The sequence below is a fragment of the Pan troglodytes genome, chromosome 3 (assembly GCF_028858775.2).
Source record: "Pan troglodytes isolate AG18354 chromosome 3, NHGRI_mPanTro3-v2.0_pri, whole genome shotgun sequence".
NCBI classification, from domain to species: Eukaryota; Metazoa; Chordata; class Mammalia; order Primates; family Hominidae; genus Pan; species Pan troglodytes.
This window is the reverse complement of record NC_072401.2, coordinates 75,580,311-75,597,103: the sequence shown is the minus strand read 5'-3', so window position 1 is coordinate 75,597,103 and position 16,793 is coordinate 75,580,311. Positions and strand designations below refer to the sequence as shown.

Sequence of the window (16,793 nt, the reverse complement as noted above, 5' to 3'; positions counted from 1 at the left end):
AAGTGTGTATTGGACTGTCTTAGTTTTCCTCCAGATATTTATGCACTGCAGATGTTCGCCATGAAACCAGTGCTCTTCTATTCTGAGGAGTTAGCTCAGCCCGTTAGTGTCTTTGTCTTACCCATTTGGATATGGTAGAATTGAGCAAGACCAGAGATTCAACAGTTCTAAGCTCCACTAAGTATACCCCATCTACAGAGTAATAGGTGATCCAGATGTACTTACAAATCCTATCTTAACAAGCTTTAGGAATTATAGTGGTCATATACTGAAGTTGGGTGGGAATCTCACACCAGGTTCCAAGGGAGATTACAAATCATTAATTAATAATTAAGTCATAATATCTCTTCTATCAGTCTCGGGTTTCTTGTTTTCTAAGTTCTGTGCTCCATGGGTTTATTATCTGTACTCTGCTTACACAGTCCAAAAGAGTGAAAAGAAATAGAAAACTACAGGACATTATCCAGAATGACCACAAACCTTCAGTTCCTTTGCTGCATTGCACTTACTCTATTGCAAAAGGAGTAAGTGCAATTTCAGTCTAAATAAGTGAGACTGAAATTTGAGCTTCAAAGATGAACTTAGAGTTTTCACTCTTGGGTTTTACTTACCAATTGTGAATTAAAATCCATATCATCTGGCACCACTGCACTCCAGCCTGGGTGACAGAGCAAGACTCCATCTCATAAAAATAAATAAATAAATAAACAAATAAATCCACATCATCCTGCTTTGGCCCTGGAAGTCATGAGGGAGAGACGGCATGCCCGAGGGCTATAAGAAATGAAGATGTGGAATTCTTGAGCACAGATGTGCTTTGTGTTTTGTTCAGTCTGTATCCTTGCCTCCATTCTCATTCCATGTGGGTTTTTTTTTTTTTTTTTTTTTGAGACAGGGTCTCTCGCTCTATTGCCCAGGTTGGAGTGCAGAGGCTCACTGCAACCTCAATCCCCTGGGCTCCAGTGATCCTCCCACCTCAGCCTCTGGAGTAGCTAGGACTACAGGTATACACCAGCACACCTGGCTAATTTTTTTATTTTTTTATTTTTTGTGGAGACCAGGTCTCACTACGTTGCCCAGGCTGGTCTCGAACTCCTGAGCTCAAGCAATCTTCCCACTTCCACCTCACAAAGTGCTGGGATTATAGACATGAGCCTCTGCGCCCCAGCCTCATCTCATTTTAACTAAAGGAAACCTTTGCAGTGATTGTGAACCATAAAGAACCCATATGTGCTTGAGCCCGTGCCATCTTGGGATATTTTATGGTTACACATAAGAGTCTGAAATATGGAATTGGAATCAGACATCCTCTGTCTATTTGAGTGTTTGGAGGGGTGAATCTAGTGGGGCTTGGTGGAGCTATTTGGAACATTTGCTGCTCTCAGCAGATGCAGTGGCTGTTATAATGGGGGAGCTTTCATGGGCATCCAGGCTAACGGATTTTTGTGTAGAAATGGTCATTGTTCATCTAAGCTGCTACTGTTGCTTCTCTCAGTTATCGGGATGAGACTGTCCTTTCTGACTGCATCCTATTCAGAGCGTGCTTCCTTTTGCAGGGCTGAGCCTAATCCTCTGCCAGCTTTCATTACCCTCTATCCTTCCAAATGAAAATGAAAAGGTTGTGCAGCTGAATTCATCCTTTTCTCTGAGATGCTTTGGGGAGAGTGAAGTGAGCTGGCAGTACCCCATGTCTGAAGAAGAGAGCTCCGATGTGGAAATCAGAAATGAAGAAAACAACAGCGGCCTTTTTGTGACGGTCTTGGAAGTGAGCAGTGCCTCGGCGGCCCACACAGGGTTGTACACTTGCTATTACAACCACACTCAGACAGAAGAGAATGAGCTTGAAGGCAGGCACATTTACATCTATGTGCCAGGTGAGTTGGCTGGGTCCCCAGGACCAAGCTTCTTCTCTTCCTGTCTTTCCTGTTAAATGTACTAAGGTTTTAAACATATATATAAATAATTAATATTTATTGTGGGAAGTTTGAAAAATGTAAGTGAACACACACAAAAATCATTTGTAATATTATCAAGAAATATTCATTGTTAGCATTTCAGAGCTGTATTAAGTTTGGAAAGTCATCTTTGTTATGACATGTCCTGTATTGATACTGTATAAACAATCTGAAATATACTCATCTCTATTCAGTTCATTCAAGTTGCACACATACTCACAGTGTGTCCAGCACTGGGCTAAGTGTTGAATACACAAAAATTAATAGGTAAGCCCTGTCTTGGAGTTGCTGATAGTTCATTATAATATCTTCCAAATAAACACTCGATTTTTCAGATTCACTATCAACATACATTTATTCTTGGAGAGTTGGAAGAAATTTTCTTTTTCCTTTTAAAAAAGTTACATATATATATATATATATATATATATATATATATATATATATATATATTTTTTTTTTTTTTTTGGTAACAGGGTCTCACTCTGTTGCCCAGGCTGGAATGCAGTGGCATAATCATCATAGCTTACTGCAATCTCAACTCCCTTGGTTCAAGCGATTCTCCCACTTCAGCCTCCCCAGTAGCTGGGATTACAGGCACGCACCACCACGCCCAGCTAATTTTTATATTAGTTGAGACAGGGGTTTCACCATATTGACCAGGCTGGTCTTGAACTCCTGACCTTAAGTGATCTGCCTGCTTCGGCCTCCCAAAATGCTGGGATTACAGGCATGAGCCACTGTGCCTGAATTTTTATTTTTATTTTTGTAGAGATAGGGTTTCACTGTGTTGCCCAGGCTGGTCTCAAACTCCTGGGCTCAAGTGATCCACACCCACCTCAGCTTCCCAAAGTTCTGGGATTACAGGCACGAGCCACTGGGCCTGGCCTACTCCTGCATTTTAATTAAAAGGACAAAAGGGTCGAGCACAAGTGATGGCAATTTCAGTATGCAGTTGGGTAAATTAAAAAGGACTATGGCTAGAATCCTTGGTTTTAGAACAAAACCTAAACTGTTTATGATTCTTGCCATCCTTGCTGTTTTGGCATAGGTGTGTCTTCCTACCTTTCTGCCTTTTCTTTTTCAGTTTTTAATGGGCTCCTCTTCCTACCCTCTATAACTACGAGTGTCCCCAGGGATCTAGACCCTCTTTACTTTTTCATGATACTCTTATTCATATGAACCTTCCTTCTTAACAATTAAAAAAAAACAAAAACTTTGTTTTGAAAAGGGAAGGTATTTAGAATGTCACTCCAACTTCATTCACACTTAGATTCCTTCAGGAAAATCCTCTAGGTGTGGAGGGATTTTCCCCTGCTGTGAAGAGAATGGTAGGAACGTGAATGTGTTAAAGGCACACGAGTCCCTGAAGTTTTAATCCGTGTAAGATTGTCCAAAAATTCTTCTTGTTCCAGCACAGACGCCATCCAAGTAGCCCCTGCATCGCTGTCTGACTGAGATCTTTTTATTCGCGATCATGGAGACTTAGGGGCCCTTTCTGCAGCTGATGTTTGAGACTCTTAGAACTTCTTACCACCGTAGCTTAAGTAGCTGTTTTTCTTTTGGAAAGGAAATTCTCAGGCTCCTTCTCCTTCTTTAAATTTTATGTATATCTCAAAGGATTACTTTTTAATAAACAGATTTCTATGCTATTTTTGAATCATACTGACTATAGGTGATAAGAGTTTTTAAAAGCATTTCATAATAAAACTAGAAATATTTTTTCCTGTTTTAAACAGAGTTGGACTGTATTATTTTATTGTTAATTTTTGTTTTTAGTTGTTTAAATTTTGATTTAGATTCCTGGTTAGTATTTATTTATTTATTTGTAGAGACAGGGTCTCTCTATGTTGCCCAGGCAGGTCTCAAACTCCTGAACACAAGCAACCCTCCCACCTTGGCTTCCCAAAGTGCTGGGATTACAGGCATGAGCCACAACTCCTGTCCAGTATTGATATTTATCATCAGTATTATCCATCAGGAGACAGGCAATTTGGTATTATTCATACTTAAAAATCACTTTGTAGCTGTCATGATAACTAATGCCAGTGGGGCAATTCTTCTGGATATATGTGTAAAGGTGAACTTCATACCTAATATCAATAATGCCAGTGGGATAGTTTTTCTGGATTTATGTGTAAAGGTGAAATTAATGTCTAATAGAGTCTTCATTCTTTTTTAAACCACAGACCCAGATGTAGCCTTTGTACCTCTAGGAATGACGGATTATTTAGTCATCGTGGAGGATGATGATTCTGCCATTATACCTTGTCGCACAACTGATCCCGAGACTCCTGTAACCTTACACAACAGTGAGGGGGTGGTACCTGCCTCCTACAACAGCAGACAGGGCTTTAATGGGACCTTCACTGTAGGGCCCTATATCTGTGAGGCCACCGTCAAAGGAAAGAAGTTCCAGACCATCCCATTTAACGTTTATGCTTTAAAAGGTACTTGTATCATCTCCTTCCTTCTTTAAATAAGAATAACAGGCAAAATCATCAGGTGCATGTAGGATTTTTTTTTTTTTTTTTAAATCATCATCACTGGTGATCCTAAATTCTGATTTGGGGATTTAGGACCCCAGCTAATACAATGTCTGTGGCTATAATAATAAGCTTAAAATTACTAAAGGCCAAAGCTTGATTACCCATGCAAGATTTCATGTTTCATCAGTTGACTTCAAAATACTGTAAGGAATTCTTTTCTTACATAAGCCTCTTACTTTCATTCACATTCCTGGCTATGGCGGCCCTAAAAACAAACATACACCCAGGGGGTTAGATGCCTAGATTAATTTTAGTAACTTAAGAAAAGTGATTTGAAGAAAGTAGTTTAGACTTCAACCCTTTGATGTCCACAGTTAGTATGCTTGGGGAAGTATAATACATGCTGAGGTCAACAGATATTTCCTGAACACTATATTACATGGAGGAATGGGTAGCAGCAAGAGTACACTGTTTTAAAATCAGAGCACAGCTAATTTTGTGCCAGGCACTGTGCTAGGTTCTGGGAAAGTACTGAGAATAACTGAGGAGCAGAGTGGAAGAGAAGAAGAGAAGAAACAATTGGATAGAAACAAAGTGTCTAGAGCAGTGTGGATCAGCAAATGTTGGTTGATTAAATGAATAAATTTATTAGTCAAGGAGATTGTGGACGAGTATAACCATAACTAACCCACTGCTGAGGAATGCGGTGTTCTGTTTGATTGGAATTTATTTTTATTGTTATTATTTTGTAATTCTGTATTATAACTATATGCCTAATTGTTGTACACCATCTCACAATCAAGCCTTGTGAGATTTTCCAAATTTTATCTTGATCAAACTGGTTTGCAAATTATTTTTCAGGGTTTTCTTAAAAAAAAAAAAAACACCCAAACTTTATAAGATCCTGGCTATCCTGTGGATTTTTAGGCCCTTGTATTTGTTCTTTTTTATAGCAACATCAGAGCTGGATCTAGAAATGGAAGCTCTTAAAACCGTGTATAAGTCAGGGGAAACGATTGTGGTCACCTGTGCTGTTTTTAACAATGAGGTGGTTGACCTTCAATGGACTTACCCTGGAGAAGTGGTAGGTACCCTCAAAACGTGCAATGGCTTGGAGCAGAGCAGCAGGGCTCAGAAGACCTGCATTTGAGCTCGGTCTGTCACTGATGGGCACATCACTGAGTTTCTCTAGACCTTAGCTTCCCACCTCTGTGATGAACACATTTGATTAAATGGCCTTTAGGACTCCTTGATCAATGGGAGAGTTTGAAATGATAGTTCCTGGACCAGGCCCTTCAGAATACATAAAGAGTGTGCAGTAAGCCTTCTTTTTCAGAAGTCAGACAGAAATAGGAAGGTTCTCTGGCTACAAGATATCAACCAAAAAATTAGAAGAGCAAAAAAACCACTGGATTTTACTATTGTGGAGACAGTGATTGATTCTCATCGTCTTGGCCTCTGTGCCCTGAGGTTTGATTCATCTGATAGTGTTGATTGCCCGCACCCCTTCCTCTTCTGCCTTGTTGGCACCCAGGACAATGTGTCTTCCTGTTCCACCTCCTATGTGCCTGACCTTTGCATGGCCCACCTTCAGTGAACAGTTATGATGTAATCATTCAGCAAAGGTTTAATGAAGTTTGCTCAATCCCAAGCACTGTACCAGAAGCTGGTTCAGTATTGCAGGAAGAAGGGAGGAAGGGAGATGGAAGTGGGGAAGGGGAGCCACCATGCTGCCTCTTGGTCACTGAAGATTTACACAGAGTCTCAGTCATTCTAATGCATTGTCACTAAGTGTGTAAGACAGCCATGTGTAAGAGGCTATGAATGCCCAAATGCAGGAATGACTAATATTCTTATGGAGAACAAAAACGAGATATATATATTTCTTCCCTCCACTCCTGACTTGTAAATTTCTGCTCCCTGTTCTTTTAGGCATTTGACAGCTTTCTGTCCTTCTATCCATTGATCCCCCTCCTTTTATCCGTTTCTCTCTCCCATGCATTTGCCGCTGCTTTTCATTTGTCCTGGGGCGTCTGATAGGAAGTTGGGCATTTTCACTATTGCCTCACAAACTTCACACAGTGAAGGGACATTTACAGTCCAACAAATGTACATCTTCCCTGAAATATGAAGTGATTTGGTTCTTCTGTTCATACTTGATTGACTTTAATCCTTAACACATAAACACTGCTTTTTATTTATAGGAGACAGCAATTTTTTTTTCCAAACCAAAGTACATGCTATTTGGCTTACAAATATATAATCAAAGTATTGTTTCATACAGTATGTTTTTTCCGATTATAAAAGTAATGCAGGTTTATTGCAGAAACTTTGTAAAATATGGAGAGACAAAGGAAGGGCTACTTCCCAGAGCATCACTGTTTATATTTTAGGGAGATAAAGCTTTTATTTTTCATTTGTATTTCTTTCTTTTTTTTTTCTTTTTTCTTTTTGTTGTGGAGATGAGGATCTCACTACATTGCCCAGGCTGGTCTCGAACTCCTGGGCTTAAGTGATCCTCCCACCTTGGCCTTTCAAAGTGTTGGGATTACACATGTGAGCCTCTGAGCTTGACTGAGATAAAGCTCTTAAGTATTTCTTATCCATAGATAAACATTGAATAATAGGTATTATTCTTTAAATGGTAATTTATTACATTCTTTATCCTTCAGCAGTATAGCACAAACACCTTATATGTGTCATTAACTGTCCTTTTAAAAAATGGGCTGGGTGTGGTGGCTCATGCCTGTAATCCCAGTACTTTGGGAGGCTGAGGCAGGAGAGTCACTTGAGGCCAGGAGTTTGAGATCAGCCTGGGCAATGTATCAAGACTCCGTCTCTACAAAAATTTTTAAAAATTAGCCAGGTGTGGTGGCATGAGCCTGTAGCCTCAGCTACTCAGGAGACTGAGGTGGGAGGATCACTTGAACCCAGGAGGTTGGGGCTGCAGTGAGCCATGATTGTGCCACTGCACTCCAGCCTGGGCAGCAGAGTGAGATTCTGTCTCTAAAAAAATTAAAAACAAAATAAAAAATCTCATGATTTTCTAAGCAGCTAGCTTTTATTCTTTAGGTTTTATCTTTTAGAGCAGTTTTAGGTTTACAGCAAAATTGAGAGGTACAAAGATTTCCCGTGTGTTCCCTACACCCACACATTGCATAGCCTCCCACCTTGTCAACATCCCTACCATCCATTTGTTATAACTGCTGAACCTCCATTGACACATCCATATCATCCAGAGTCCATAGTTTATCTTAGAGTTCACTCCTAGGAGCGAGCTTTTTAAAAGTCGGTTTTCTTCCCCTTTTGCTGTAGAAAGGCAAAGGCATCACAATGCTGGAAGAAATCAAAGTCCCATCCATCAAATTGGTGTACACTTTGACGGTCCCCGAGGCCACGGTGAAAGACAGTGGAGATTACGAATGTGCTGCCCGCCAGGCTACCAGGGAGGTCAAAGAAATGAAGAAAGTCACTATTTCTGTCCATGGTACATTCCGCTTTCTAAAATGTCAGTTGTCCATGCTGCTTGGGATCCATATGTGGTAATCATTATTTAATGGAAACTCTTCCCTGTACAGAGAAAGGGTTCATTGAAATCAAACCCACCTTCAGCCAGTTGGAAGCTGTCAACCTGCATGAAGTCAAACATTTTGTTGTAGAGGTGCGGGCCTACCCACCTCCCAGGATATCCTGGCTGAAAAACAATCTGACTCTGATTGAAAATCTCACTGAGATCACCACTGATGTGGAAAAGATTCAGGAAATAAGGTAAAGAAATTCTCTGCCCAAGTATGCCTTTTTTTAGTGTGCATCAGAGGCAGACTGAGGTTTGTGTGTGTCTTACAACCCAGACCCAAAGTCAGTCTAGAAAATGTAACAATCTGAGTTAAGAGATGCTTGAAATCACATCCCTTTGATGATAACATTGCAAAGTGGTATTAGTATGCTGGTAAGTATTTAATGAGAAGATGAGAAGAAAGAACTAAAAGCTCTGGCCCCTGGGGAAAGACAGGTCACTGGATTCAGCTAGGGTGGAAGAAAGGAAGTAAAATTGGACTCACCAGGATTGAATAGATTGAATATATTCCCTGATGTTCATCATCCATATCGCAAGTAGACAGGTATGGTGATTACACCCATGAGGCAGTTATCACATCACCTTATGTGAAAGTTAACGTCATAGGCTTAATCTGGAACCCATTTGCCCTAATTGAGGACTCCACAGGAAAGAAGAGTAGAGCCTGGCTAACTTTAATCAGGAGAGAGATATGCAGTGAGTTGCTTGGATCCCTACCTTTTAATCAGAATGGTAGATTGCTCTCATCTCTTAACTGGTGGTGGAGTTTTGAATGAGTCACCCCTCAGCCACAGTTTCCTCATCTACAGTGTAGGATAAACAATACCTTATGTCCTTCAAGGCAAGGAATTGGATCAGATGATATCATGAGGCCTCTTAAGGTTTTAAGCTGTGATTAGAACCCAAGAGTCAGAAGGTACGTCTCACAGCACCCAGCTAACCAGCCCTATACTTTTGTCAGAAATCATCTCAGAAAGACAAAGTCAGTCCTGTATTTCAAGCCTTCAGGAGGAAGAACAGAGCCTTTCTCATCAGTTCCATTCACCTCAGGATTTGCTTTCTTCTTTGTGAACTAAATTCCACGTGTAATTGAGAAGCAATGTCTGAGAAAATGGAATTTTACAACCTCTATAGAATAGTAAAGGAAAAATGAAGTGGGATACTGAATCTGGAAGGCTTTCTGTTGACACAAAATGAAGGTGTACAACAAGGAGGGCAGCTTTCCATGAGGAACTTCCATGAGGCTGTGCAGCCAGAGAGGAATAGGGTAACAACCCTGGTACAGCTAACACCTCCAACACGTGTGTGAGCACTGTCTGCAAGCCATAATCCATAGCAGTGGCAGGACAGGCTTGCCAACTGAGTGGTTCTGGAAAGCTGCCTTTTCCTTTTAGTGATTCAAGGATGCTTCAACGTGGATTTTTTAGTTCCTGTTATGAGCCAGTGAATACAAAGATGAACATGGTAGATGGGGGATCTGGCTTCCTGGAGCTTAAAACTCCAGGATGGGGGATCTGGCTTTCCTGGAGGAAGAAAACCAGTGGTTTTCTTGGCCGAAGAAGTGTAGAGAACAAACAGCAGAGGATAATTTGGTAATCAGCATCCCAGTGTGCCCCAGGGGACTCTCTTAAGGAAATCCAGTCGTGGAGCACACCCAGTATGGTCCAGCCTGCTCTCTTCGTAGGTCTGAGTGCCCAAGTATTTGCAAAGTGTTGTGGAGCCTATGAAATGCTTTCACACATACAATCTCCTTTAATTAACTCTCACAATGACTCTGCGCTATGTGTACAATTATCACGTTTTACACACAAGGAAACTGAGGCATGGAGCATTGTAATAATAATGCCTGAGATCTTCTCACTCCATGACCAGTGCTTTCCTTCTCCATTCCAGTTGCTTTTTCAACTGTGATGATTTATAAAGGACAATCAAATGGCACATACTATATTTACGCACATACATACACACACACACACACACACACACAACCAGATGTCATTTATAATCCATGTAAAATATTTTTGGGGAAGTTTCTCTTTAATAAAGTTTGAAGAGGCATATATATATATATATATTTTTGAAGAGGCATGTTTTTTCTAACTTTTTTTTTTTTTTTTTTTTTGAGATGGAGTCTTGCTCTGTCACCCAGGCTGGAGTGCAGCGGTACGATCACGGCTCACTGCAACCTCTGCCTCCTGGGTTCAAGCGATTCTTCAGCTTCAGCCTCCTGAGTAGCTGGGATTACAGGCGTGTGCCACCATGCCTGGCTAATTTTTTTTTTTTTTTTGTATTTTTAGTAGAGATGGGGGTTTCACCATGTTTGTCAGGCTGGTCTCGAACTCCTGACCTCAAGTGATTCACCTACCTTGGCCTCCCAAAGTGCTGGGATTACAGGTGTGGGTCATCACACCCAGCCTATAACTTTTTTTAATAGGTGATAGAATCCCGTGCTTGAAAAATAATCAAACAAAAAGAGAATGCATTGTAAGAAGCCTCACTGTACTCCTGTCCCCAACTGCCCAGTTCTCCCCTCCTCCCCACAGGGAAACATCTTTATTAGTTTCATTAGGTTCTTATGAAACCTTCCAGAGTTTCTTTAAGCAAAATACAAGCAAGTAGGACTGTCATATCCTGCGGACCACTACATACCAATACATAGAAAGTGTCCTCATTCTATCCTCCAGTGATATTCCATTTTTTGGCTGAACCACCTAAATGATGGATATTTAGGGGAAGCAAGTATTTTTTTAAAAAGGTAAAAATCAAAGGTTTTTATTTTTTATTTTTTTAAAGAAAAGTTGGTAGGCTGTGTTTATTCATTCAGAAGTCAGGCCGTGGCTGAACTGATAGCTCTTGGAGATGGCCATTGCTCATCTCTGAATGTCTAGTTTTCTCTTGTAAGAATTGTGTGTATGATCCAGACCTTCAGTGTGTGCACTATATATTGAGGATTCCAGAAGAGATGATATGGACAAGAAAAAAAGATGACTTTACTTTTTACAAGAAAAATAAAACTTAAATTGAAGAGTACAATTGTTTAAACAATTGGAACTTACTTAGCTACTGCTTGTTGAAACAAAATCCTTTTTTTAAAAGGTATCGAAGCAAATTAAAGCTGATCCGTGCTAAGGAAGAAGACAGTGGCCATTATACTATTGTAGCTCAAAATGAAGATGCTGTGAAGAGCTATACTTTTGAACTGTTAACTCAAGGTATGTAAAGGGAGTATAAAGATAATGCTAGCTCTGTAGATGAGTGTCTTCCAAGGAAAGCCTGGCACTTTTCTCCCCAGTCATGGAAGAAAAGCAGCACTTAGGGGAGAAGCAGTGTCTGCATATGTCACATATCGGGAATACCTCTGCTGGACTCATGAATTCAGGTATTTCTGGGAGGTTCTGGGTTACTCTAGAGTAGGGAAGGAATCCCTTGGCTCCACCAGCTTTCTTTATTTTTGTAGAGATGGAGTCTTGTCATGTTGCCCAGGCTGGTCTCCTGGGTTCAAGCTATCTTCCCACCTTGGCCTCTCAAAGTACTGGGATTACAGGTGTGAGCCACTGCACCTGGCCTCCACCAGCTTGCTTAGCACCTGCTTCTCAATCTGAGAAGAGAGAAGCAGATGACCTTAGATTGTTCTGGAGAGTTTTGCTACAAGTTTTCCTTATAGACATTGTACAGTGGTCCTTACCAGAAGGGAGTGCCCAAGTCTGTTTACATTCAGGCTCAGCACCTATCCAGAGTCCCAGCCATGAGCCAGGTGCTGTCTGAGGTGCGCTCATGTGATCCTCACAGTAAAACCTGTGATACAAGCAACACCGTATATCTAATTTATTTGACCACAGATTTAGAAAAGAATCTTTAAAACCTAATAACATACCACAGATGCATTTTGGTAAATGCTGCTTTAGATTATACTTTAGCTGAATCCATTAGTTGAATCCTAAGCTATAAAATAATTTTAAGAACCTCCTTGCCTTTCAAGCCAAATAACCAAGGGACCTTCTCTCTCTCTTTCCCTCCCTCCCTCCCTTCCTTCCTTCCTTCCTTCCTTCTTCTCTCCCTCCCTTGTTATCTCTTTTCCTTTCCTTTCTCTCCTTCCTTCCTTCCTTGCTTCCTTCTTCCCTCCCTCCTTTGTTCTCTCTTTTCCTTTCCTTTCTCTTTTTCTTTCCTTCCTTCCTTCCTCACTCACTCTCTCTTTTCTTTGCCTTTCTCTCCTTCCTTCCTTCATTTTCCTCCCTCCCTCCCTCCCTTGTTCTCCCTTTTCCTTCCTTCCTTCTTTCCTTTCTTCCTTCCTTCCCTCTTCCCTCACTCTCTTTTCCTTTCTCTCCTTCCTTCCTTCCTTCCTTCATTCTCCCCTCCCCTCCCCCATCCCCTCCCCTCCTCCCTCCCCCCCCCCCTCCCCTTCCCTTCCCTTCCCATTTTTCTTCTCACCATGTTGCCCAGGCTTGCCTCAAACTCCTGGGCTCAAGTGTTTCTCTTCCACCTCAGCCTCCCAAGTAGCTGGAGCTACATGTGTGAGGCATCACAACCATGGACTTTTCACTTTCTTCACTCCAGGTTAAAAACATCACAGGGATAAATCTCAAAACACCAAAACTGTGAAAATGCTGCTAACCATGTGGGTCTGTCTAAACCGGAGTGTTACTTGTACAACTGGTTTCAGCCCCACCGGAGTGTTACTTTTACAACTGGTTTCAGCCCCTCCGGAGTGTTTTCAATGCCATGTAGATGAGTTGTGAACTCATATTCCACTTTGTAGTCTCACATGTTCTGGGACACGAACTATTCCATTCTGACTTCTTTCTGCCTCTTGCAGTTCCTTCATCCATTCTGGACTTGGTCGATGATCACCACGGCTCAACTGGGGGACAGACGGTGAGGTGCACAGCTGAAGGCACGCCGCTTCCTGATATTGAGTGGATGATATGCAAGGATATTAAGAAGTATGGAAAACAGATGTGTCTTCTTCTTTCGTGGTCAGAATCTTTCTCCCTTGACACAAATGATGTCAAATACATTTTACTTATTGACTATAAGATAGGGTTTTGGGTGTGATAGCTTCAGGGTGTGTATCTTTTGTCATGAATAGCTGTGAGAAGAAGGTCCAGGGCTCTCATTAGACCTTCAAAATGTCTCCAATCTAAAAACAAGAGTGAATTTTAAGAACCACTGTTCTAAGAAGATTTTTACTACCCTGGCTCACATATCTTATTTGGTGAACTTTGTTTGGTAGTCGGACTGCATGTAAACATAAATGTGACTGCTTAGTCCCTTATCTGCCCACCTGCTGTTTGGTGGGTTAATTCGCCATTCCCTCCTCCCTCCCCCCAGTCCTCAGCCTTCTTAAATGGGCACATGAGCAATGTGTTTACACTTCATCCATGGTAACTGGTTGTGTTCAGAAGCCTCAGTTGTTTCTTCCTCTAGACAGAGACTCCTCATCTTAACTTCTCCTAGGGCTAAGAACAGACTTGGATGTTGACTGGAGTTTCTAGTAGATTCCAGTGTGGAGCAGGAATCTAGGTCTTATAACTCAATCTGAGGATCATCGCAACCCTAGTGACACCTTAGGGGCTCTTCCCAGTGTGAGTGTTGAGAAGGGAGGGCTCCAGGCCTTTTTGAAGGGGTGAGAGATCGAGATCATTAAATATGGTTGAAGTTGAACTGTTCAGTTTGCTCATAGGTTCAAGACTGGGGAATGGTAGTCATATTTTATTAAACTTGTTTATCTCTGCCTGCTATGTAAACACTTAGCCTTCAGTTGTTCATGTGTGAGTTATTCCCTCTTCAGCACATGCAGACAAGTTTTAATGTTCATCTGCATGTAAAATAAATCAGTGTGTATTGCCCCGAAATGCAGACAAGGTCCCAACTCCTTGCCATCTTAGAGTGTTCCCGTGGCTCCACTCATTGCCATGACTCTCAGGAATTGGCCCTATACTTAGGCCCTTTTTCTTTCTAGATGTAATAATGAAACTTCCTGGACGATTTTGGCCAACAATGTCTCAAACATCATCACGGAGATCCACCCCCGAGACAGGAGTACCGTGGAGGGCCGTGTGACTTTCGCCAAAGTGGAGGAGACCATCGCGGTGCGATGCCTGGCTAAGAATCTCCTTGGAGCTGAGAACCGAGAGCTGAAGCTGGTGGCTCCCAGTGAGTTCCTCAACAGTCAGGACAACTCATCAGCTGAGCCGCATCTCCCCCAGGCGGAACTTTGAATCCCAGATAGAGGTCATATAGAAATGAAGGTCCCAAGGCAGAAATTCAGTTATGAATGCTCTTAAAGGCATGTGGGACTTTGTTTTATTTTGTTTTGTTTTTTGAGACAGAGTTTTGCTCTGTGGCCCAGGCTGGAGTGCAATGGCACAATATTGGCTCACTGCAACCTCTACCTGGGACTTTGTTTTAGATTCAGATCCAAAACTGCATTTTTGCAGAGGCCCCTCAACATTTTGCTTGTCTAATAATATAGCTACAGTCTCTACTTTGAATGTCTGTGTATGTGGATGGAGAGTGGGGAAGGATCTTCTGTCTCATTGCTCCTTAAAAGATAGATGAAGCCAAAAGCAATATAAGCAAAATGCAACTTACAAAATAAGCTTTATTTTTTATTTATTTATTTATTTTTGAATTTTTATTTATTTATTTATTTTTATTGATCATTCTTGGGTGTTTCTCGCAGAGGGGGATTTGGCAGGGTCATAGGACAATAGTGGAGGGAAGGTCAGCAGATAAACTGGTGAACAAAGGTCTCTGGTTTTCCTAGGCAGAGGACCCTGCGGCCTTCCGCAGTGTTTGTGTCCCTGGGTACTTGAGATTAGGGAGTGGTGATGACTCTTAACCAGCATGCTGCCTTCGAGCATCTGTTTAACAAAGCACATCTTGCACCGCCCTTAATCCATTTAACCCTGAGTGGACACAGCACATGTTTCAGAGAGCACAGGGTTGGGGGTAAGGTCACAGATCAACAGGATAAGAATTTTTCTTAGTACAGAACAAAATGAAAAGTCTCCCATGTCTACCTCTTTCTACACAGACACGGCAACCATCCGATTTCGCAATATTTTCCCCACCTTTCCCCCCTTTCTATTCCACAAAACCGCCATTGTCATCATGGCCTGTTCTCAATGAGCTGCTGGGTACACCTCTCAGACGGGGTGGTGCCCGGGCAGAGGGGCTCCTCACTTCCCAGTAGAGGCGGCCGGGCAGAGGCGCCCCTCACCTCCTGGGCGGGGTGGCTGGCCAGGCGGGGGCTGCCCCCCCCACCTCCCTCCCGGACGGGGCAGCTGGCCGGGCAGAGGGGCTCCTCACTTCCCAGTAGGGGCGGCCGGGCAGAGGGGCCCCTCACCTCCCAGACGGGGCGGCTGGCTGGGCGGGGGGCTGACCCCCCCACATCCCTCCCGGACGGGGCGGCTGGCCGGGCGGGGGGCTGACCCCCCCACCTCCCTCCCGGACGGGGCGGCTGGCTGGGCAGAAGGGCTCCTCACTTCCCAGTAGGGGCGGCCGGGCAGAGGCGCCCCTCACCTCCCGGACAGGGTGGCTGGCCAGGTGGCGGGCTGACCCCCCCCACCTCCCTCCCGGACGGGGCGGCTGGCCGGGTGGGGGGCTGACCCCCACCTCCCTCCCGGACGGGGTGGCTGCCGGGCGGAGACGCTCCTCACTTACCAGACGGGGTGGCTGCCGGGCGGAGGGGCTCCTCACTTCTCAGATGGGGCGGTTGCCAGGCAGAGGGTCTCCTCACTTCTCAGACGGGGTCGCGGCCGGGTAGAGGTGCTCCTCACATCCCAGACGGGGCGGCGGGGCAGAGGTGCTCCCCACATCTCAGACGATGGGCGGCCAGGCAGAGACGCTCCTCACTTCCTAGATGGGATGGCGGCCGGGAAGAGGCGCTTCTCACTTCCTAGATGGGATGGTGGCCAGGCAGAGACACTCCTCACTTTCCAGACTGGGCAGCCAGGCAGAGACGCTCCTCACTTCCCAGACGGGGTGGCGGCTGGGCAGAGGCTGCAATCTCCGCACTTTGGGAGGCCAAGGCAGGCGGCTGGGAGGTGGAGGTTGTAGCCAGCCGAGATCACGCCACTGCAATCCAGCCTGGGCACCATTGAGCACTGAGTGAACCAGACTCCGTCTGCAATCCCAGCACCTCGGGAGGCTGAGGCTGGCGGATCACTCGCGGTTAGGAGCTGGAGACCAGCCCAGCCAACACAGCGAAACCCCGTCTCCACCAAAAAAATACGAAAACCAGTCAGGCGTGGCGGCGCACGCCTGCAATCGCAGGGACTCGGCAGGCTGAGGCAGGAGAATCAGGCAGGGAGGTTGCAGTGAGCCGAGATGGCAGCAGTACAGTCCAGCTTCGGCTCGGCATCAGAGGGAGACCGTGGAAACAGAGGGAGAGGGAGACCATGGGGAGAGGGAGAGGGAGAGGGAGAGGGAGAGGGGGAGGGGGAGGGGGAGGGAGAGGGAGAGGGAGAGGGAATAAGCTTTATAATAAAGCATATGAAGTAGAGGTGTCTGCCCATATAGTAGCTGTCAATTGCATTTATCCTATTCAAATTCTGTCCACAAGGTTACTGTTGGAGCAACTTTGGAGAAAATACTGAGTTCTCCTGATTGAATTTTGTCCTCTTCTTGTATAAGGAAAGAGTTGATGTAGTTTCCTGGGTGTAGATGGTTTGAGAGATGGTACTGCCTATCCCTAAAATGAACCAGGCAGCCCTCACACTTCCCCACCAGCAGTGAGAGATTCCTGGCTCAGACACAGCCACACTACCT

At 43.8% G+C, this 16,793-nt stretch overlaps 1 protein-coding gene across 4 annotated transcripts in view; it reads left to right on the top strand.

Moving 5' to 3' along the window:
- Nucleotides 1–16,793, top strand: part of PDGFRA (platelet derived growth factor receptor alpha) — a 70,969-nt gene that overhangs the window by 30,459 nt on the left and 23,717 nt on the right. For all 4 annotated transcript variants that reach the window (XM_024356152.3, XM_016951727.4, XM_024356153.3 and 1 more), the window contains exons 3-10: nucleotides 1,557–1,874; nucleotides 4,145–4,405; nucleotides 5,398–5,528; nucleotides 7,760–7,931; nucleotides 8,023–8,212; nucleotides 11,118–11,233; nucleotides 12,835–12,961; nucleotides 13,981–14,174. In XM_024356152.3, the coding sequence (XP_024211920.1) occupies nucleotides 1,557–1,874; nucleotides 4,145–4,405; nucleotides 5,398–5,528; nucleotides 7,760–7,931; nucleotides 8,023–8,212; nucleotides 11,118–11,233; nucleotides 12,835–12,961; nucleotides 13,981–14,174 (1,509 nt within the window). The remainder of the gene's footprint in view (nucleotides 1–1,556; nucleotides 1,875–4,144; nucleotides 4,406–5,397; nucleotides 5,529–7,759; nucleotides 7,932–8,022; nucleotides 8,213–11,117; nucleotides 11,234–12,834; nucleotides 12,962–13,980; nucleotides 14,175–16,793) is intronic.